At 37.5% G+C, this 24,700-nt stretch overlaps 1 protein-coding gene across 1 annotated transcript in view; it reads right to left on the bottom strand.

Moving 5' to 3' along the window:
* Positions 1–2,162: 2,162 nt before the first annotated feature.
* LOC122326095 (protein turtle homolog B-like) overlaps positions 2,163–24,700 on the bottom strand; it is a 77,971-nt gene continuing 55,433 nt past the window's right edge. The window contains 11 exon segments of the mRNA XM_043220786.1: positions 2,163–2,237; positions 4,131–4,176; positions 5,190–6,833; positions 10,693–10,779; positions 14,421–14,466; positions 15,586–15,747; positions 16,849–16,933; positions 17,286–17,512; positions 18,523–18,698; positions 22,956–23,079; positions 24,490–24,640. Coding sequence (XP_043076721.1) covers positions 4,131–4,176; positions 5,190–6,833; positions 10,693–10,779; positions 14,421–14,466; positions 15,586–15,747; positions 16,849–16,933; positions 17,286–17,512; positions 18,523–18,698; positions 22,956–23,079; positions 24,490–24,640 — 2,748 coding nt within the window. The 3' untranslated portion in view covers positions 2,163–2,237.

The following is a 24,700-nucleotide window of genomic DNA, read 5'->3' as shown; positions in this document are numbered from 1 at the left end:
CGGAGAAGCGGCGTATCGGTCCTGCAGTTAGTCAACTTTTTCTTTTCTTCTTGGCGAGGTAGAGAGCTTCTTCCCTGGCTGGAGGACCTGAGAGGTGGGCTGCTGGGTCTGAGAGGGGGCACACCTGTACAGAGAGAAAACTGATGACGCATAAGTGTGCTGAAAAGTAAGGCAAGATGCTAAAGGTGGAGAAACAAGTAGCAAACATTTGAGATCTCTCTGAATGTCTTAATTTAACTGGAAACCAACTCTACTTTCATGCCCCTTTATCACACTGAGAGTTCTTCATAATATAAAAACAGTAAATGCAACTGGTTCTCAATATCTTGTGTCTCATTTATTGTTGCAGTGAAAATTTCTGAGATTTATCACCAGCTATTGTTACAGTTGCTATCATTTTTTTCTTAGTTGAAGCAATATTATAGTATTTTATACTAAATTTAAACATTTTGAGTTGCAAGGTTTTCACTAAGCCAGAATTATTTCAAAATACACTGTGTAATACAGTATTAACATCATGAAATATATGTAAACTTACATAAATATATGTAACTTTACTCCTGTGATGACAAGCTGAATTTTCTGTAGCCAACATTCCTGACACTTTCTGTCACTTGATTCCTCAGAAATCATTCTAATATGATGATTTTGTGTTAAAAAATTATTTTTTATTATCAATGTTGAAAGAAAATGCATGCTTAAAAAAATTTTTAGCTAGATTTTTTTCTCAGGATTCTTTAAAGAATACAAATTTTTGCTTTTAAAATATAAATCAAATATTTTTAAATATAAATCTTTTGCAACACAAAAGTCTTTATTTGTCACTTTACTAATGTCACAATCTTACTTACCCTCCCAAACTTACATAAACAGTGGTGGCCAAAAATTGTTAGAACACTTGGTATATTCAGTTGTATTTGTTGAATTAGCCATTATAATACCCATAAAAATGAATTATCGTTGGAACTACTCTGCTATAGAAGGAATCTGCTGGAACATTGGAAATGAATGACTGACTTCCTCAAAATCCTCAACCCTATTGAGCAAATTTAGGTAGTTGACAAAAATCATCATTGTACATTCAATGGAAAGCCTGAGTTGTAGAAGGTATGGATAATATTAATGTTGAAGTTCTCAGGAAATATATTGACACTACACTAGAGACATTTGCTGATATTATTTCAGCAGAGGATGGATATGTCAAATATTAAATTTAAAAGTGGATAAAAACAGCATGACTCACTTTATCTGATATTTGATGTGCTCAGAACAACTGCCTGCATGTTTTATGAACATTATAAAAATTAAATCAAGTTTTGTAGGCAAAAAGTACAATGTTTTCAAATCTGTCAATTTTAGTCGCCACTGCATGTATGTATATATATGTATGTGTGTGTTTGTGTGTGTATAATATCTTACATTTATCCACAATAATGAACTAAACGTGTTGCATGCCAGGAATATGAAGCAGATCCAGTAAAAAAAAAAAAATGTATTACATCTACAAAAATTTTATCAAAACAAAACAAAAAAAAACACTTTTGTCAAGTCTTTTCTTGCACACTACATGCTAAGTAATAATGAAATGTTGCAATGTGAGCATAAAGTATGGTATAAACAATCATGGGTCAGGATAAATATAAATAAAAGTGGATAATTCTGTTAAAAAAGCAGCATACAGCAATTTTCATCACTACAGTACCAGTGATCACTTGTATTCTAGGAAAAGGTTCTATAGTGTTAAAAGAAGCACAGAGAGCACTTTTAATGTGTTTTGAAGAGTGTATCTTAACACCACCTTCTCACACCTCAGTGCCCTACAAATATAAAATGCATAACTGGTATATTTTAAACAACTTGTGAGGTCAATGTCCCAATGTCTCCATAAACAGCATTTTAAGCCATCACAGATATGCTACTGACATGAAGGCTGCTCCATCGCGACCCAAATCAGTCATTTACAATGTTCCATTTCAGTTAGCATTCTTCTACAGAAGGTAGTATACAACAAAACAGAGCTCACAGTACGTTTATGAGAAAATGTACCTTAATATTTAGTACAACAGGTGTATAGTATATGAACTAGAGTAGCTTGTGACTTGCTCCTCACCCGCTCTTCGTCTAGTCTTGGAGTTGTTATTGTTGATGCCGATTTTCTTGGCTTTTTCACTCGTTGATATCTCAGTGCTTCTATCCTCTCAGACCCTGCAGAGCCACTTGGTGCACCTCGACGTTTTCTGTGCAGGAAGCAAAGAGAGGCAAAGCCATCACACAGGGGTAGGGTAGTGCAGTGGCTCGCCATGTGAGTTAAACTGATTATAGTAGTGATCACATGGCCTTTGTTTGCTACTGCTGCTAGTACAGGCCTACAGGCAACTCAGATTACCCATGAATCTCTTACACTCAAAATGATCTGAAACCAGGCATGGTCCAGTTTAGCATGATACGTATGATGCAAAACATTTATTTGAGTGGAAAGAAAGGTATACTCAAAGGTTTTTCAGAAATGTCTTGCCCAGAATTACATTTATAACTGCACGTTTTTCAATAGTTAGAGATCAAATCAACATTTAAACAGAAAAATAAGAATTTAGTTTTAAAATGTATACAATACCTCAATATGGCAACATTATCTGTTTAAAGAGAAATTTTGAGAATCATGACATAGATTGGGGTAATTACAATGGATGAGCATACTTAAATACATATTAGAATAAAACTGTAAAGTACTTTAAATGTTACTTATGAAAACATTTCTATATACGTATATATGTAATACTTTATCAAATTCATTCTCAGACATTTAAGTTTGTATGTACAGTCTTCCCATCCAAATACAGTATGGAGGCACTTAAACCGGCAGCCTGCATACTCTGCCCCACACACTCACACGCACACACACACAACTCTCATGAGGCACAATAAAATAATAGAAATAGCATTATAGAGGGCAGTCCTTCTGTTGAGGCTGCTGAGAGAAATTAAAGGCCATTAGTAGAGGGGGAAAATCACAGCTCAGCGACAAAGCATTGTCAGAAATGTGCTCATAGACATGAATACTGTCTACAATGGGCTTCACCATGCTGACAGGGGGAGAGATGGCGGGAGGGGAAATGGCTACTTGGGAACAGTCACATAATGAAAAATAAAACAAAGCACTTGGACAACAAATGTAACAAGAATTTAATCAGATATTTGTTGGTTTTTCAACTGAAGAGCAATATTTAGCAATGGCATGCATGGCAATTTGCACATGGAACAGAACTTTAAAGGGGAATACTCTGGAAAAGCACTTCATCGGGTGAAAGCAACAACTTAAAAAGAAGCATTTTCTGGTGTTAATAGTGCTTTCCCCATTGAAAAGGAAGTGCAAGAACTGTTTTGGAAGAAAACTTGCTTCGCATGATTGTGAAATGTGTTCTGCAGTCCAAACAAGTGCAGTTTTATGCATATACTGTGTGTACACTAGATCAATCATGATTATACAAAAAATGCAGCATTTTATCATACAAGGTGTCCGTACAAGGCTCATGGTTTTTAAATCACTTGAACTGGTTTCAAGTAATAAAAAGCACCTACCTAAAATGAAGTATAACATGCAACTCCTGCTTGAGACGATCCCTAGCAACTGGTGAACTTGATCCAGGGTGAGTTCAAATTCCCAGGCACTGCAAGTAGTGTTTGTGTTGTCATTTAATGTAAACCTTCATTTAAAAGCACATTTATTTTATAAACAGCACTTTTACTGAGAAGGTTACCATGAATCAAACCGTGAGGTATTTTTTAAATGGCAGATTCTCATAAAATCAATATTAAAGCTAGGTTCTTGTCATATCTTATTTTTATTGCGTCTCAAGCATGAGGTTGTGTTGATTAAATGAAATGTGCTGGTTTCCTAATCAATAACTGGGAAACGTACATATGCATACTAAAACCAGAATGCATATAGGATTCAAGACTGCAGAACTAAAAAAATGTGGCTATCTGAAAATAAATATAAAAAGAAAAATCTGTAAACTTGGTAATAAACGAAAGGAAAGCAAGACCCAAAGACTTGTATTCCCTTTAAAGGACGAGGTGAATAAAAGCCCCACCTGCTGCCCCCTTTCAGACATGGATCCAACCCTTACCTATTGCGGTGTAGAGGACCTGGTCACAACAACGCTGCCCAGATAGCTGAGATCAATCAAAAACAAAGCAGGTAAGACTCGAGGAGTCATCAAGAATGACCAAATGCCCTATTTAAGATGATGGCGACATTGCAACAGATGAGAGCAGACAGTCCCTGCAACACGATTCGCCCAACAAGCCTCACCCTGGCAGTCAGAGCTGGGGTGACCTGGGTGACAGGAGGCAGGAGAGAGGGGGGAGTGTGGAAAAGGCAATCATGCGGTCAGGTTACTTTGGAACAGGAGAAGAGCCCTGTCCCTGTTGTGCCGGACACACCAACCTCAGCCTCCACATCATACATTCTGAGAGTCATCCTAAAAAGCCTGGAGTTAGTCAAAACGGTGGGCTTCATTTGGACTGGGATTGGTCAATTTTATTGCACATGTGGGGTTCCTCCTGTTGGGTGAAAGGCAGGGTAAAGCATGACAGTGAATGGAAAGGCTGAGATCCTGTGGCGGTGTACCTCTGATTCCAGGCTTTTTAGGGGCTTCGTTATTGCATTTTAAATCAACTTAAAATGGAACTTCTCCAGACACGTAGCCCTAAAAGGTCTGTCACCATGTCTGTGAAGCAAATAATTCATCTTGACTTGGAATCTGTTACCCCACAACCACATTTGGTTATAGTTGCTCGCTTTTGATCTAAGACAAGTGCTTTAAAGTGCTTCACAGACCTTATGAATGAAATTGGATGTCTGACATGAAAAGCAGAATCAGTGGCATAGAAAACTATAGCACAACTTGTCTATGTAGAAAATGGCTTTGAATGGTTTTGAATAATGCAAGACATCTGGGGCAGTGTCTCTATGAAAGCATGATCTCTAACATGATCTCATGATCACTAAAACCAGCTTAAGGCAAGCAGCAAACATAATTTTGCCCATGTGGACAAACAGTAGCTTTAGAATAAGTGTGGTTATTTCTGCACTGAGAAGACCCCCTGAAGGGTCCTAGATGTTACACTTAGGCCAGATGGTACATGGTTGATCAATCCACACTCTACAGGCCTAGTGCACCTACCCTGAAGCTGATAACTGGGGTGGAGAGGGTTCTGACGGAAGGATCTCCTCCTCAGTCCTCCTCTGAGTTGGCATCTGCCCGAAAATGTTGCTGCTTTCTACAGGAGGTGAAGGGGACTGTGACGGATAGCTTGCTGCTGAGGTGGCAAATGCCATGTGGGATCGGTAGCTGGGACTTGCCCTTCGGCTGCCTTGGCCTTGAGCAGGAGAGGAGGAGGGGGAGGACCTTCTAGAGAAACTAGCTGAAGAAGGAGGTTGAAGAGTGATCTCAGACATCTCAGGAGGGATCGGGGGTTGGATGACACTGGGACGGGGCCTGGGGCGCACTACAATCTCCGGTGAGCCTTCGTGAGAGCTAATCGGGCTTTGAGTTAGAGGAGAGAGGCGGGAAGGCTGTAGAACTACCATGCCGGGCTCCATCCTGCGGGGCTGCCTTGGGCTAAGCCTGGGTGTAAGCTCGTACCATCGCGTATCCAGGCTTCCAAACGAGCTTGGGCCAACCATGTGAGACACCGGGTCAGGGTAAGGCAATACCGGTACACCCATACCGTGGCTTGTGTGTCTTAGCTGCCCTAGACTCTGTGCCTCTTGCATAGGTAAACGCTTGGCTGGAAGGCCCTGAGGCTTGACCTTGCTGGGAGACTTGCCTGGGCGGCTCTTTGGGGCCTCCAGCTGCAGGATACCAGGGTACGGAGATACTTGAAGGGCAGAGGGCTGGAGTGCACTAGGAGGAAGAACAAGAGGGGGAGGAAGGGGAGGTTCCGGATGAAGATGCAAAGGGTGGGGGGGTGGAAAAATAAAGTGAGGACCCTCGATTGTGGCAAAGGTAAAATCGGGTCGCTGCCAGATGTCTGGAGAGCGTGAGGTGGAGGGGTGAGCCAAGGGAAGGGTGTAGCCAGAGACTGCATAATGCTGAATCTCTCCCTCACCGATTTCCTCCGGGATGGTGGGATGACCGAAAAGGTCCTCCAGGTGGTAAGGAGGAGAAGACATTACTGAGCTGAGAGGGCTGGTGTCTGGCATGTAGAAGGGAGGCGGAGGCTCAGGTTCCCCTGGACTTCCCAAGTAGCTGTAGAACTGGCCATGGGAAAAGGCTCGGAAGTGAGGAGCACCACGAATCTGTCCTGTAGCCTGGAGTCGACTAGTTTCCATGATAGTCATGCCTTCCATGGGCCTCTGGAAGCGGGGACTGTAGGCTGGGGGCTGCAAGTAAGACTCCTGGCTAGAAGAAATGGGCGAGATCTGATGGGGTCTGAGGGTAGCCATCATAGGCGGCATGGGCCCCGGATCATCATTCTCCTCATCTGACTGTCGAAATTCAGGATAGAGGTCAGACTCCTCCACGAAGGGGAAGCCCTCGATGCGCCTTGCCTTAACTGGAGTTTCCGCATCTGTAGGTTCCATGACAAAGCGCCCATCTGGGCCACGACTAATCAATTCGATTGGCGTGGTAGCCTCCGCCTCGTGCTTAGAGACGCTGTATTTCTTGCTAATTATTGCTCTCTTGGTCTTCTTGTATAAAGACAGCTCCTTCTCCTTGGCAGGACTTTGAGGAAACTTCTTGGCTCGCAAACCATCCTCTGAGGATTCTGAAGGAGGTCCTATGGAGCGGACACTTTCTGGACTAACCTTTCCAGAAGATGATCTATAAAAATGGGAAAGAAAAAAAAGAAGAAAAATAAATAATGAGTAACATCACGGTCACTGTAGTAAAAATAAATCTTAGGCAACTGGTTATAAATCTGATGCTGTATAGCACTCATTTTAATGCTCTCATTTAATGATACCAGTGATTCAAATATACTTTTATTACACCACTAACAGACCAACATGTACTGTTAAAGATTCTCTGACAGTCTCAGCACCCAAAGTACTTCAAGATATCTTATCACACCTACGACTCTCAAAGTGACAGGTAAGGTGAGCATGCTATGAAATCCAACAGTGCATATACACCCCAGGAACTGTTTATTTATTTAAAATGACAGCTATCGTTGTTAATAAGTCAAAGAATTGTTTTCTGAAACTTTTCTGACATATATTTGTAAAAGTTCTTAAGATATTCAGTTGTCCTCAAGCTTTCAGTGCAACATGCTCTTTTAACATTAACCAGAATGATTGCTGAAGTGCTTTATTTAGTTGTGCTACCTTACAAATCAGTTATCTTCAAATCAGTTTGAAAATGATAAATTATAAGATTACTTAAGGCCCCATAAAGCAGCACCCTACATATGGACTACATATGATTACAATGAGTTTGGTTGTTGGTTGTAATTTTCACTGTTTTTTTCTGGATATATCTTGTCATAACTCATCCTTGTTAAGGCCTTATACTCTCCAGTCACCAGTGTTTGAACATCACAGCTAATTTTGTTTTAACAGTACTGTTTTCTTAAGAAATGTGTTTAGTGTGTGTGGGCTCATTAATCATAGATGGTGACATTTTCCAAGATATTCAACTGAGAGTATTTATGTGACCAAACAACGAGAAATAACAAGCATAGTCCAGAAAAGAAGAGAGAAAATCAGAAAATGTTGAGCCATAATACTTTATTCAGTAACAAATATACATGTAATGGCTGAAGCTTTGTTTTTGCTGAATCATTACACCATGCACTTTCACTTGTAATGGCTGCGGTGACGGAGCTTGGTTTCCATGGCAACTGCCTATTGATGACCACCATTCAGGTGCAATGACGTTATGCCTGCTCCAAGCAACAATACAGTGCACCGTAAAGCAGGCTTTTCCCCAGCCAAGCGAAGGTAACACACAATACACACTCTTTAGCAAAAGACAGTCACCAAAGAAACTTCCCACAATTGTTTTCACAAATGTTTAGAGGCATAATACACAACACGTCTGTTAAGAGAATGAAAAGAAAACTAAACACACAGACAGGTTTAATTGGTTACTGGCTCAAGGCTGTGCTTACATTTTGCTAGAGTAAACATGTTTTTATTAAAAACATTGATAAAACATCAAAGATCCATTGTGTTTTAGTTATAATTTTCCTTATCAGCTGATCACGTCAAGCTGTTGTCCTGCTAAATGTTGTGACGAACGATAACGACCTCAGGATTGCCGACAGAAAGATGGGCCACCAAAATAAACCTTTTCTGGCTTTACTTGGCCTTCCATTCTAATTCTCCTAAAACCTCATAATACAATCTTCAAACTGAGACCAAGTTTCTACGGCACATGGAAAATACATGCAAACATGTTGTTCTTTTTTTAGGTCACAATATTCAAAATCGTCCTGGACTAATCACGCTGAGCATTTAAGAATGATTGTCTGGCAATATACAGTAATACCACAGTTAATACAGTTTTTTGGCACAGAATATCTCATTAAAAGCTCAATCTACTGTTACCACTCACTGTGAAAGTAATTAAAAATAACAACACAAAGTGCATAAGCTTCACAATATACCAGGATCGTGTGATGTTTACCATTTATATAAGATAAATCCACTAACAAAACTATAAACAACAACGAAAAAAACAACAATCTGAACGCAGGAACGCTTAGCTTCTGCACGTTAACCTCTGGTGTGCAAGGGTGTGTTGGTGACATACAGGCAGTGGTTCAGGTGCTTGCGAGGGAGAAATCTGAAACAAACATTATGGGGGTGGTTAAGACACATGAAAGAGAGTGCAAGCCAGCCCTCGGCAGCCAGTGGGCTTAATGTGGGCAATATTATTTAAACTACCGTAAATGTGTGGAAGCACAAAGTTTACATGCAATGCATTATGTAGAATACGGCAAATAAAAGGTTCTAATACTATTACAAAACTGAAACTATAATATATATACATTCAAATTTTAACATTGGTAGTGTGTTTGTCATGAATGTTATAAATGCATGACAGACGGACACAGATGTAGATATATAGTCAGATAGATAGATAGATAGATAGATAGACTACTATATAGATAGATAGATAGACTACTAGATAGATAGATAGATAGACAGATAGATAGACTACTATATAGATAGATAGATAGATAGATAGATAGATAGATAGATAGATAGACTAATATGTACCTGTGGAGAAAAAAGTAATTGGCAGAGAGAGATAAAAAGTAACAGATCACTCAGAGAGACCCATCAGGAGTTAAAATAATGCTAAGAAGAACTAAGAGTAAACTGGAGTGGCTTAACTAAATGGGAAAGTGACTGCATCACAAGAGAATCAAAACTCACATCCACACCTTCATCTGACAGCAAACTTCCAGCCATGTAATGGGTGACTTGATGAGAGTTTGAGGAGCTGTGTTAAATTTGATTCAGAGATGATTGTGTGTGTGAAATATTTTTGTGAAATGTCAAAAAAGGGCTAAATTTGATTTAAAGTCTGGTTGCCTGCTTAATTTCATATAAAGCAAGCGTTATGAAAAGCGTTCATGACATACTTGACCCAGTTCTGTGACAAGGATCCCTCGGCTTTTAATGCGCTGCCTCGTAATCAAATTAAAGGTGCTGTGTCGCCCTCTGCAGGGCACCTGAAAACAAACTGAGGCTTTAATCACATTAAAGGTGCACACCAGGTTATTTACAACCTAAAGCCTACGGACTGCAAGTTTGGTATGCTTTCGGTTCTCACAAACAGTTCCCTTAATTTATAAAAGTAATAAATAAATACACCTAGAATGAAAGCCTAGGAGGCAAACAGGTGTGTGTAGTGTATCCTTATGAAACTATTTTCTTCTTTTATTTCCAAAATGACTGCACAAAATGTGCTAATTTATATTTTGTGAGGAAATTAAAAAGGAGGCTTTGCCGTACGCGGTAGTATATACCATTTCATAAGAATATACTGTATGCATGTGATCAAAGTTGGATATAATACAGTGGTCAGAAAAAGTATGTGAAATCTTTGGGATTTGCTCTCTGCATTAATTGGTCATAGGATGCCATCTGATCTTCAGCAAAGTCACAAGTCCTGTCAACAACAATGTGCTTAGTGTGTGCTGCCTTTGCTATTTTATGACCAATTAATGCAGCAAAAAACCAACCAATTCTATTGGGTTCACATATTTTTATAGAGAGAACCAAACAAACAGAGCGAGCGGTGCGATAATACAGTTTTTTTTTTCTCCATGTAACTATCCCTTAACCAAATAGAATAATTATTTTTGTAATGCATAACCAGTTGCTGGTTATGTATTAAAAAGCTTTACATTTCTGCTGCGAAACCCTCTGGCGCACTTTTCTGCTTCCATTGTAAGTGTATTAATGTAAAGGTTTCTTCACACAAATAGTCACACACGCTAAAACTTTAAAATTACGTTAAAAATAACCCAGAAAGCACCTTTAATTTCACGGTCCTAAGTGTAAATGTGCGAGTCAGCAGGTGACTTAAAGTCTTAAGCTTTGGGTCTCCTGTGTGTGTGTATAGCGCATGGGTTCACAGCCTGCCAAAACAACCGTGCCCAGCAGCGCACATGGGACGCATGCGACATAAGGCAGTGCACACTGCTGAACAAGGTGCAGGCACTCACAGAGGACTGGAGGGCGGAGGCCTGTAGCTGCTCCTTTCCTGGCCTTCCCAGTAGGGTTCTATGCCAGGTAGAGGGGTAAGAGGACTCCTGCGGCAGGAAACACAATAGAGATGGGAAGGATGGGGAGGAGGGTCATGTCGGCAATTAACGAGGCTGCTTTCCACAAATAACATTGCAGGAGAAAAAAAAAAAACTGTGACATGGAGAGACAGAAGTGAAGGAAAGAGCAAGGGAGAGCTTAAGGACATAAGAAAGGATAATGATCGAGGGCACTGGATTGTTCATTTCTTAAATGACACAGTTTATCATTTTTCACTCATTTTAGTGCCTATGCATGCAGGGACGTCAAGGCCAGCTTGGATCCATGCAGTGTCCTTGTTTTGATATACAAGTAGACATTTCGTGGTTTATTTGAGTTTCCTGACAAAAGCAGATGATATACAGTGGAGTGCAAAGACCGAGAATAAATTCTTTCGGGTCTGCATTTTTAAATAATTGTATTCCCAATTTCGACAAAATTGATGAAGAACGATGAAAAAATAAATAAGGTTGCTTTAATAATAACTGAGTCAAAATGCATGAGCAGGCTTTAAACAAACTTGTGAGCTTTGTTCTCCAGTATGATTTGATGCTGCAAAGACCATCTTGTTCCTCAGCGGAAACAATGCTCATTATTACATAAATTAGCTTATTTACTGAAATGCCATTTCCCATCTGTCTGTCTATCTAGGCACCGAACACCACATTTTGTAACAATATCAGACTTTTCGCCTCCACTGTATAATTTTGCAAATCAAAAGCCTATGTAAAAATAAGTACAATAACTCAAAGAGTATTTTATGAAAAATGCATACGTGATGCCATAACGATACTGCAGATAAAAGCAGTTACATAAGTAGCTAAAATGCTCAATTCAAAACCAAAGCACTGAAGAGATGTTATATGCCAGCATATCATAAAATAAAGTGAACTGAAAACGGCAGCATGTTTTAAAATGTCACGACTATGGAATTTACATGACTGACAGCATACCAGAGTTAACCCACTTAGCTTTAGATTACTGAAAGATGCGTGTAGGATCAAGTACTATAAATGTAATATCTAAGACATCACTAGTCTAATATGTATTATTATAGAGAAGCACTGTTACGTGCCCTCTGTTCACTTAAATGTCATCGTTTGTGTTTCTGAAACATTAGAGAACTTCAAAGGATGCAAGTAAATTAGCTTCTTTACGCTTCATTAAAGCAGTATGCAGTCTTGTAATAGGATAATACTTTAAATATTAGATTATAAAGAAATAATATGAATACTATTGAATATATAAATACAAAACTCCTAGTCACCGATGTCCACTGTTATTAGCACTGGGAAGAAAGACAAACAACAGAGTTAGTGTATAATGTAAATTAAGACAAGTTGAGATTGTTGCAGTAGTATACCGGAGAAATAAAGTAAAATACCCTCCCTGTTTTTGAGCAGTGTGTTAGTATACCATGGTAAATGCAAAAGAAATACATGATAGCATTGTAAAAACAATCTTTGAAGCAGAGACAGCACAGCATGCACATTTACCATGGCACAAAATCCACAGATATTGTTGTTATCAGCCAAAGTCATTACAGTTCACAAAAAAAAAAAAAAATCAGTCATCTGGTCTTTTCATACTACATTAACTCTGGATTATCGCTTTTTAAAAAAAAAAAACGGTTTTGATGCTGGGTTAAGCTACATGTTGCACTAGTCATTTTGAAAGGCGATTAGCACTGCTTTTAATGGTAAATTATGAAATACTGCTTAACGTTCAGGAAAAAAAAATCACAAAATCCTCAATGCTTGAAATGCTCCATGTGCTTATAAGCAGTTCAAGGTTAATATTCAATGAAAAATTGTATATACAGTCTCTATCAGTTTTGAGACACACAAGAACACATTTTGGGTGAACTACAGAGACTACATCATTATGTAGACTCCATATGTGATCAATATTCATCTTTACAATAAACTGATATTCTATGCGATTGGATTATAGCAAACAAAATGATTTTAAAAAACACTTAAATCATGAATGTTTTATATCATTTACAGTGCTTACAGTGCTTGTACCGTACTAGCATGTTTTACACTCTTTTCTTTTCGGTTTCTGATTGTTGCCATGGGAACTCAAAAGCAGCAGGTCACTTTAAATCATTGTCTGTGCAGAAACCAATTACTATGAGGATGAACCTGACCCTAATTCTACAGTACTTTTGCCAATGTAGTAAGTGTCATCGAAACCATATAGATTCATAGACAGCAGGCCAAAACCCCAGTCAATTTATCAAGCAGGAACACACAAACAGCACTTTATCCCTACAATAACTTAAACTGCCAATTAATAGCCAAAAAACTCAAGGTCAGTTGCTGAAAAAATAGAAATGAATGTCAAATGTCATTAATAAATGAAAGTAAATGCATTACTTATTTACTTTTAATGCAAACTAATGTGTTACATATTAAATCTGCTTGTTTTTTTATATAACAAATTAACTTACAAATGTAAAAGAACTTTCACAACAAAAGTGAAATGAATACACCACAGGCTGAAGAAAGTGTAAATTCATATCTGGACAGCAGAGGGCACAGCTCAAACAAATTGCATGAAGAACATGACGCAGGAGAAGAAAATTCAACACTATTCCAAAATAACAAAAATGAAACACGAACGTGTCATTTTTGCGTAGTGAGGTTGAACTGGACCATTGAAGGTCAGTAGTGAAGACACTGGTTAATTAAAATGGGATCAAATGTGTTATTCGTAATGCATCACCTCCAACGCTGTTAATAAATGCTGTAATGCACCGATAATGATGCAGCTTTGGTTGTATTTTTCTGTCACCTCTCATTTGGTAATAAAAGTGGCAGATAGATTTTCTGACAATGTGCAAGCAGAAAACGTGTCTTTAAATTGAGTATTTAAAATCTTTAAACCTCCAAAAATGCGTAGCTTATGTTACATTTAGTTGGCTTTAATTCTCTATAACCACAAAACCTGAATATAGAGAATTAGATTAGTGTCTAAGATTTGAATAAGCCAGTACAAGAATGCACAAAAGCAGCAAATCTCTAGCAGGTGGCCAGGGCTAATTTCAAAGAGGCTTCAGAAGACTTAAAATGATTTAAATAAGACAAAACAAGCATTATAATAAGCTATATTATCAAGAAATGTATTATTGAATTTGCCCCTCAATACCTCTTTCTTTCATTTGAAGAATCGGATTCTAACAGGGTTTAAATCCAGAAGCCTAATTTTAAAGATGTGATTTCCCGACGTGGAACGGTCATACATACATATACATACACATATCACTTTTAATTTTAATCATACGGTAATTATTACAGTTACAGAAAATAAGCTAGATTTACTACATTTTGTTGTAGACAATAGGGGAGCCATCGATCTAAAGAGCACGTCAAGGCAAACACGGAAGAGAAGTATTTAGAAATCCTGAATAATGAAAAAATGAAGAAACCGCTCTTTGATGAAATTAACTTAGACCGTCTAGTCCATGAACACACTACATCACTGGCCTATCACTGAGCAGTAATTAATGGCTCTTCTAATAGGATCTTTAAACGAGAGGGCGTTTCTGTCGGGTGCCTTGATTTATGAAGCGCACTCCACTCTCTGTCTGAATAAACTGAGGTGCGAGGGGAGAAGGGGGAAGTTCTTAAAAGACATTACTTACGGAGTCTCCACGCTCTTTCTGCAGTGTGTTATAGACAGAGGGGGATCTGTTGAAGAGAAAACCAGATTACAGACTTCAGACATGCATAAAAAGACTCATTTCAGGGCTCCAGGCTAATGATTTTTACTAGGAGCACTGTAACCCCTGACTTCATTTTTTTAGGAGCACAAGCAGAGAATTTAGGGGCATACCTTAAATTAGCCGCCGATGCAATCGTTAAATTATTTCCCTGTTTTAAATGTATTATTGCCACATGCTTTGATAATAAATAGATTAAATTTATAGAAATTACAATATGCAGTATTCTTATAAATTATATAAATTCTGCAGATGGTGGCACCAGGAGCAGATTGAATAATGCAGGGGCGTACTGTGTGGGAGTATTAAAAATATAAATAATTTAAATATATAATTTCTATAGTTTTGCATTACTAAGTGCAGCAATTAGTAATAATACAAATTAATTTCTTATTTATTTTATGTGTATATACAGTATTTATATATATATATATATATATATATATATATATATATATATATATATATATATATATATATATATATATATATACATACACACATTTGATAGAAAAACACTAAGCTTAAAGTGAGAAGCTTATAAAAATATATTTTATTAACAACAGTAACATCTGCAAAATGTATTTTTTCATGCAGAAACATTATATTTTGTACTTATTACATATTTCACCATTATTCTTCTATGGTGTTATATAGACCTGACCAAAAACTTTATAGATAAAAAGAAAATAAACACAGAAAATACATATTGATATTTTATAAACAAATTTTAAAATATAAAGTAAAAGGTAGAAATGAATGAATAATAAGTTAATAAGAAAAGTGCTCCTCTGCTGCCATCTACAGGTTTTATAATGGTGATTTGACGTATTTTTAAATTTTTGAGTTCAACAGAGATTTCTGTATAGAATTTAAACGCATCTCGCAGAAATGTTAATTTATCTAGTGGTGAGTTCAAACGCTTCTCAGAAACGCTCACGGCGCTCAAACAAAATCTACTTTGGTAGATGTTATTTAATCTTCTGCTATTTAATCTTCTAGTGTTTTCAAAAAAATTAACAGATGTGAAGGGCATGGGGTTGGATGAGAAAGAGGAGGGCATTCTGACCGCGAGGGCACCACTGACCTCGTCTCCGCTTGAGCTTACGCCGTCTCTGTTTGTTGACGAAGCAGGCCGCTAGCGTGCTGAAGAGGATGGCTGCTGCCAGGAAACAGATGGTGGCCACAATGCCTGCCACCACCGGCCGCGCCAGCCCCTCGTCTGGCACCTCAGGCGGCGGGAAGTAGTCTGAAAGACACAAACAAGCTCGCCTTCAGCACGCACACACACAAGAGCTTTCATTCTTAGTGTGGGCTGTTTCAACAATAAACCATACAGCTCGTTCCGAATGATTTATTTAATAGGAGGGACGATTTGAAAGATTGAAATAGAATGAAATAGTCGCCTATCTTGATCCATAAAGACATTCAAAATACATTCAAACTCACTGTGGGATGCTTTGAGAGATGAAAGCAAAGCCTGAATGGCAGCCTCGTGTTTATTTTGACTTTAAGTAGTGATTGAATTCTGACTGAAGAGCACAAACTATCTATTTAGTAAATTCAGTCATTCAGAGGTAACTGTCAGTCCCTGGAAAGTGGTGACAGAATAAGGATTGTTAGTAAAATTGAAAATAAAATAAAATAATAATAATAAATGTATAATAAACTGATGAAAAAGTGACAGTAATATATATTTATGTTACATTTACATATGTTAAAAAAATCTATTTCAAATAAACACTTAATTGAAGAAGACCTGAAAAAGCATACATTTCTACAAAATGATCAGCCAGCACAACATTGAAAATGATTTCAAAAGTAATAGCTGCATCAAAGCTGCTTTTTTGCATCCAAGAAATATATTAAAAGAGAGCAGTTGTTTTATAATATTTCATAATATTACTGTTATAAATAAATTCAGTCTTGGAAAGCGTAAGAGACTTCTTCACAAAATTCTAAGCATTCTTCCAAAATTTAACATACTTTCTTTGGACAGTATTTATTCTTTGATGTGAAGGTTTGAGACATTGAAACATTTCAATACAACTAGACTAATAATAGAGTCACTGAAGTAGATAGAGACTATATATATATATATATATATATATATATATATATATATATATATATATTAAAACAAAAAAAGAGCACATTGCTCTTTCAGACAAATTCATATTAAATCCAGAAGATGGCAGCAGAATCTCATCAGACCAGAATCAACTCACTCCATTAATGCTTGTGTGGGCCTACACAGAAATATAACAGTATAACATGATATTATGTGCAATAAATCTCACTGTACATTTTCAAAACCCATATGGACTATAAAAATCCTCAGAGCACTGACCTGTGCTAGAGACTCCCACTACATTACTGGGCTCACTGACAAGGTCCTCCATAACTGCCATCACTCTGAACTCATACCAGGCCTCCTGCAAAACAATGACACGTGCAGCATGTTTCCTTTAAATAGATGGCTAGAAAACTCTGAAGGAGTGTGAAGTAATTTAAGCACATTTGCAAAATGTCACAAATATACAAAAATAGAAGAAAGAGAGACACTGTAATCTTTCATTAGTGTAAAACCTTGAGGGAGATCCTCCCACCTTTGCTTTTTCCCCTCCGAATGAACACTTAACAAACCGAATGATGATTGTCGAGTGAATTATACTTCTAGATCTACAGCATGAAAACGCAAGTTCATAGTTTACGCTCAAACACTTTTTCACCTGCAGAAATTATGTCAATTATGTCAATCTTTTGAAGTGGTTATCACAGGCATACCTGAACCAGGTCTCTAGCCAATAGCTCTGTCTCTCCAGCAGGGATTGCATCATCAAGAACATCCCACCTCTCCCCGAGGCGGAACTCCATGATGTAGTGATCAATTGGCGACGTGTGATTGGCTGGAGGGATCCATGTGAGTAGGACTCCCTGCTGTGTCCGGTTGGCTGTGAGGCACCGTGGTGGGGTAAGCAGCACCAGTGGTTCTGGGGTACTTATAGGAAATACTAGGGAAACAAAGTAAACCACTGGATCATTTAAACATGATGTTTTTCGGGAGATTAAAAAGAGCAGCATTTATTAGACATTTTTGTTGCATTATAAATGCAAATGTCTTCAAAGCAGGGCTATAATAGTTAAATAGTATAGTATTAATAGATAGATAGATAGATAGATAGATAGAGATAGATAGATAGATAGATAGATAGATAGATAGATAGATAGATAGATAGATAGATAGATAGATAGATAGATAGATAACAAAATGACTAAAACCTGATCTAAAATTAAAATGAATACAATTACTACAATTTTAATAAAAAACTATAATAGTATCATGATTGCACGTACAAAGCACTGCTCTACGTTCACTTTTGGTTAACTTGATTCATCTTAGCTAAATAAAATTCTTTCATATAAATAGTATTATAAATTTAACAGAAATTAAAATAAACATCTGTATGCAGTTCAAACATCTGAACTGTAGTGATATATGTAATGATTTTAGTATTACCCTACCATATCATTTATTATATACAATATTATTATCATATTAGATGTTTTTTATCATTGTATTAAACGTTTAGATTTATTGGTATCTACTGCTCAGTTCAAGACAATCTTAAAACCATTATTAATTTTACCGTTAAATGTAAATTTCAAATAACTGAAAAAATCTCTAAATTAATATTTACATATAAAGTTATGGTGCCTAAATTTAAACTGTTTTAACTAGTTCAGATTTTAGTGCATTCTTTCCCATTTATTTTGGCAAAATATTATTTCAATACTATTTTGTAGTATTTCCAATACTAATATCCATGTAGAAGTTTTTACAAAACCATTAAAATTGTCAGCTTATCAGTATCAGCCAGATTTACTAAAATAATCATCCTAACATGGATCAAAACTACTGTAATCCTTAAATTCCCTCCCATTCCCGTCCCTACTAAGAAATGCATTTCTGTCAGGCAGAGACGATCTTGTTGTCGTAAGTTGTATCGTGCTGGTGGCCAACCTAGTGTGTTCACAGTGACGACCTCGCTGAACGGGCCCGTCCCCAGCTTGTTCTGGGCCAGGACGCTGAATTGGTAGGCCGTCTCGGGCTCCAGGCCTTGCACCAGGAGCCAGTGCTGCCCGCTGGGCACAGGCATGGACAGCCAGTCATGCGGTCCTAACTGCTCCCTCTTCACCCTGCAGGAGGAGTCACAGATGGAAAGAGTTCAGCACGGCACAAGCGTACATGCGCATGCGCATACGCTCCTATAATGATCGCCATGTCGCTCACAATACTGATGAGAGCACTGCCTGCAGCTAAACGTAAAAAGACTGCTTGTTTGGCTCAGTGTGAATGCTCAGTGATATCCAATAACACAAAACTGTCTCACGGTTTCCCAGAGGAAATTCTGAAGAATGCATTTTCGACCGCTGATCTTTACAAGAATATCCCCGTCGATCTTCAGTGTGCCTTGTACGCCTTGCAGCCCTTTTCCCTGGATCTCTTGAGAATGACCTATGGCTTGAAATGAGCCTTGTGGACAATACATCTCTATCTCTAGAAACCGCTAGAATGGTTGCAATGTTTTATGCTAATAATGAATTGTTTTTTTTAACTACAGAAACCCTGGACTGTCGCATCATGGCCTGTTGCGGATAGAAATCGCAAGTAGTTTTGCATGCTCAAAACTTTGTGTAGCTGTACTTACAGCCAGCATGCTTCATTCTGATAAACTGCTGCCCTTGGCATGCATGAAACGACTCCCACTGGACGTCCCGACTAAATTCAAGCTGAATTTCTTCGACCTTCATTGTACGCAAGCAAGGACACCATGCAATAAACTGCCCCTTTAAGGACTATTCAAACTAGTCTTAAAATATGAAAATCCATCACAAAAATAAGAATATATGTTAAAAACGCTGATCACCTAAACAAGAAGTAAATCATATTAAGTAATATGTATAATATAGAAACTAATATAATAATAATGAATGTTATATTAAATACATTAAATATATTAAAATATATTAAAATATATAAAAAAACTGAATTGTGAGATAAAAGTTGCAATTACCTTTATATATATATAAATATATATAAACTTTTATCTCACAATTCATTTTTTTTTCTTCTTCGCAATTACGAGTCTCAGAATTGCAAGTTTGTATTACGTTATTAGGGAATAAATTAATTGTGAGACGCAAACTTGCAACTAAGAAAAATATTCATATACATCATGAGAGAAAAGGTTGTTTTTTTCCTTAAATGTGAAATGTATTTTTCCTTAAAAATGTTTAAATATTTAAAGTAACAATATATACTATTATATCAATCATATCATCCATATATAATTCTCTTACAGATCGCTGTCCTAAACCCCAGGCATCCTTTGAGTTATTGAAATGACACTGCGTTTGGAATATTAATGACTTTCAAACAAAAAACAGTCAGGAATCGGGTGTATACATCATTCTTCGCCCCGTTCCTATTTGTGAGTCATAATATTCCACTGAGGTCTAATTGATTACTTCCTTCGTGCCCTTGTAGCTTGAGAGTTCACAGGCTCTTGAGATGTGTGTTATTCACAGCATCTCAGCGGTCGCTCGGCACCTCTCCTGCAATGCACAGGAAGTAGCAGGAACACGCCAACTATCTGCGTCAATGAGGCTGACGGGAGCTGTTGTTTAATCTCACGTGGGTCACCTTTAAAGGCCATTCATACACAACCTTTAAAGCATGAGTCACACTGCCCAATGTTTCAAATGACACCTTTAGTCAGCTCTTGGCACAGGTTTGCTCGGCACCCGTGGTGGACACATCAGGCCAGAGGATAATGATGATCTAAGAAGAAGTCGGAAGCGGAACGTGAGGAAGGTCTGGCCCTTGGGTGAGGATTAACATGCTTTCATCCTCCATGGGGCGCTTTATTCTTCTTTAGCTTTTGCATGTGTGGACTGCAGCGTTAGCGGAAGGACTCAAGTTAGTACCAGGTACAAACTGTGAGGAAATACTGAGCGCATAGAGACAGGGTTCCGTTATATGAGGAAGAAAATCATAAATTAAATTACATTTTGATTCATTTATTTATTTTTTTAATTGAATTAATATTTTTATCCAGAAAAATATGCATTAACAACTTAGTTACAAAACAAGAATAAATACATAAATTGTCATAAAATATTTCTGTTTCAAATCAATGATGTTCTTTCTATTCAAAGAATACAGCAATATTAAGCCATGTTTTACTAGAAATATTAAGCATTACAACTGCTTTCAATGGTGATGATAACAAAAGTTTCTTAAGTATAAAACCAGCATGTTAGAATTGAAGGACCATGTGACACTGAAGCATAAAGTAATGACTGATTAAAGAAAAAAAAACAGGAGTAAATATCAAATGTATTAAAATGTGTTAAAAATAAACAGTTATCTCAGGCCAAATAATCCTTACTCTTTCCCTTATGTTTTCTCCATAACAGCTATGTGTGTCTCTAAACGCAAAACCACATTTCATGACTATTAATAGCTCAAAAAGAAGTGAAATCTGTCTCCAGGGCTCGCAACGGGCTAAACCTGTTCATGCTACATTCCCACGAAACACTGCTGCCATCTGTTACCTGGTGTGACATTCAGAAATATGTTTTAAAACGAGTGAGTCCCAAGTAATCATACCCTTAAAAGACATACGATTGAAATGTTCTTGCTCGTATCCACCGAAGCAAACATACAAAGGTTACTGCGAAGCATGTGTCATTCTATAGGAGCAGGAGCACAGAAAGCTATAGAATGCTGATATTCCGGGTGAATATCGCAGAGGACAGCACCACACAGGGAGCAGAATCACAGGGATGCAGAAGCGCTGGCATGGGCTGCAGAGAGATGAAGAGAGGCGGAGGAGACGAACGTGCTGCTGATTAAGCCAGAAGCGAGAGGTTGCCGTTATGGATCAAGTACCTCAGGGGCACCTCCTTAAACTGTGGATGTCACCTTACTGAAGCAAGTAATAAAAACTTTTCAAATTATAATACAGTAAATACTTACTTGCAATAGTTGGCTCTCTGTGTACGGTTAAAATACCACAAACGTTTTAGCACTGAACTGCGAGAAGGCACAAGTCAAAGTCTTTGCATTAATAAATACTGTATAATGCATAAGAATCACCGTAATCTCTCAGGGCTTCCCACTGTACTGTATGTATAAACTCCAGGTTCACATCCGAGAAGTATTTCTAAACATTGCAGTGTAATTTCTTATTTTCTATATTATAAGGATTAATATCTATTATATGTTGCTTCCATGAAAGTTTTGTCATCATTTACTTACACTCACGTCACTCTATTCTACGCACACACACAAAAAAAAAAATATCCAGAAAGAAAATGCTTGTTACACCGAAAAGTCATAGATGATTTGAAGGACATTCAATGAAAAGAACTTGCAAATGTTTTCTTGGGAACTAACTGAAATAAGTTAAACTAAAATGACTCAACTTTAAAATTAAATTAAAGCTAAAATAAAATAAAAACTAAGTTAAAATAAAAAGCTAAATAGGGACTTGTAAATTATAATAAAATTGACAAAAGCACATAAAATAATTATTGCGACAAACTAAAATAAAAAATAAACATATAGTAGTACATAAACAATAAAATGCAATTAATTGATAAACAATGGATAACAATACTATTGATTTTGAATGGGTCTGTGTGCATGAATGTAAAAGAAAATATATAAAGCTGCTTTTATATTTTAGTTTAGTTTAGGGGTTCTTGAGAGAGTAGTTTTAGAGAGAGTTTTAGACTATAATAATAAAAAAATCTTACACAGTCATAAATGCATTTTCCATAACAAATGTTACAACTGATGTTAAACACTCAGCAGCAGACTGTTTCTTCCGAATCCCATATATATGTCATTATTTTTATTGTGCTGAAGTGTTTAAAACTGCACACAACACCAAGATTGTCTTGTCAACTTAATAAGGTACTTTGCATGCAGCTCGACTCATAACGACTCTGTGGAGGGATTTTACTGCCTGATCACTCCATTCCAATTCTATCGTTATGAGCCAGATTAACAAGGCCAACATGTTAGCTAACCGCTCGCAGAACAAAAAAAAAAAAAAAAACTAAATAAAGAAAACAGTGGGTCTGTATTACTCACGGAATGATTATCTTTGTTCAAGACTTCTCACTATGAAGTTATTTGGAAGTTATGAATAAGACTTAGACTGTTCTCTCATTAATTCAAAGTCCTGACCATAACACTTAACAACTGACATTAACGGTGTTTCCAGCTCAATATTGGAGTGACCTCCTGGCCACCTCACCCCTATAAAGGTTTTGCCCCATCCCACCCATTGCCCCCAAATGTAGCAGCCTCACAGCAGCAGCAGAGCTCAGGTCAACAGTTAGGAAAAGAAGCTGAAAGCAAAGCATGCTGGGATGACTCACACATGGCCGTACCAGACTGAGAATGTCTGCTCAAAGCCGCCGTCGTAACCGGGTTCCCACGAGACGTTGGCCGAGGTCGTCGAGACCGAAACGTGGACTTTGGCGGGGGCGTGTGGGCTTGTGCCTGTGGGAGGACGACAACTTGTGTCACGCTCAATACAAACACACTTGTACGCAAATGCTAAGGCCACACGCATTTATTTCCCTAAAATGTTGTCTGTGAAAAAGCCCTCGGTCAGAGCAATTAGCTCACTTGTCTTCACACAAACACTAGCGCTAACACAAACAAACAGACTCCGTGTGCATCATTTATCCTTTATCTCTTATTTAGCAGCTAACTGTTAGCCTATGGAAAATCCCTTTATACTAAGACACTAAACCATTTGTAGCAGTCCGCTCACAGCATATAATATCACCACAGAAATCCAACCTACTAAAGGACTTTTCTACAGTAAGCTTTCTGAGAGGAACTCACTGAATAGCTAACAGTTTAGCCTAGCAGCTGCTGCTTGGCGGCTAATCAGAAAGTTTCTTTAACTGACAGTTTCACTGCAGTCAGACAAATGCAAACAGTGCCCAAGAAAATGGTGTACATGCCAAAACAGCAGGGAGCAATATAAAGACTAAGCTGGCAGGGTTTGTTCACAGCTGCACTACTCACTAATAGAAAGAGGCAATGTGGATGTTAGCATTTGTGCTACCTTTCTCTACTGAATTTATAAGCTATATCCTATAAGATTACATACTTATTAATACTGCGTATGAATATACTTCAAAGTATCGAAGCAAGTAATCTTTAAACTAAAATCTATTCAGGTATGTGCTATTAATGTGACTTCACATGAAATGAAGAGATAAGTCATATCAGTGCCCTGGAATGAGCTACATTAATATAAAAGGATGATTAGGGACATCATAACTAACTCTTTCTCATAAAATCCACCCTTATTTGTTCGCAATACTGTAATTATAAATGAGAAATACTTTACAAAGATTTAGTGCACAGCAGTTTTGTTTAAACAATACACTGTGTAAAGAAAAAAAAGTGAATTAACAATTTTGGTTGCAAAGTGGTTGCAATCAATTTAGTTTAGCTAAAAAAAAATTATATTTAGTTGACTAACTTTCAACATAGTTTAAATGTAGCTAAAACGAATGCAGTGCATTAAGCTGAAATAAAATATTAGTATTCATAAAATATTCTAAAAAAACTGAATATCAGAAATGTTGCTAAAGAAAACGAAACTAATGAAAATGAGTAATAAAAGAGCACAGACATAGTAATTAGCCAAAAAGTATAATCTATAAAATTATATAGAAATTTCAATGACTTTTAAATAATTCAGATATTTTAGGTTATGCAGAAGACCGCTGTTGTCCTGCAAATATGAACTAAAGTTTTTGTGCACCTTTAACGAAAACAACAATCTTTAATCTAACATGATCAAAATTCACCGCTGTATGAAAAAAACACTTTATCTCAAGTCGTGTTTGTGCGTCATGGAGTAGCGCCATTTGTCTCAACGCCTCCTACCGATTACTAGGAGGTGCGTGCTGGCAGTGATGCTCGTGGCGACATTGGAGGCGACACACTCCCACTCCCCATGGTCCTCCTTGCTGAGAGATTTGAACTGTAAGCTGCCTCTCGGTAGGACGTTGTGCTTGCTTCTGCTGGGCTTCCCTACCTTCTCCAATAAAAGAAAACAACTCTAACAAATGCTGCAGTTGGGTTGACAATGATACAG

Source organism: Puntigrus tetrazona, chromosome 21 (assembly GCF_018831695.1).
Source record: "Puntigrus tetrazona isolate hp1 chromosome 21, ASM1883169v1, whole genome shotgun sequence".
NCBI classification, from domain to species: Eukaryota; Metazoa; Chordata; class Actinopteri; order Cypriniformes; family Cyprinidae; genus Puntigrus; species Puntigrus tetrazona.
Note: the sequence above shows the minus strand (reverse complement) of the source record. Positions and strands in the feature narration are given on the sequence as shown.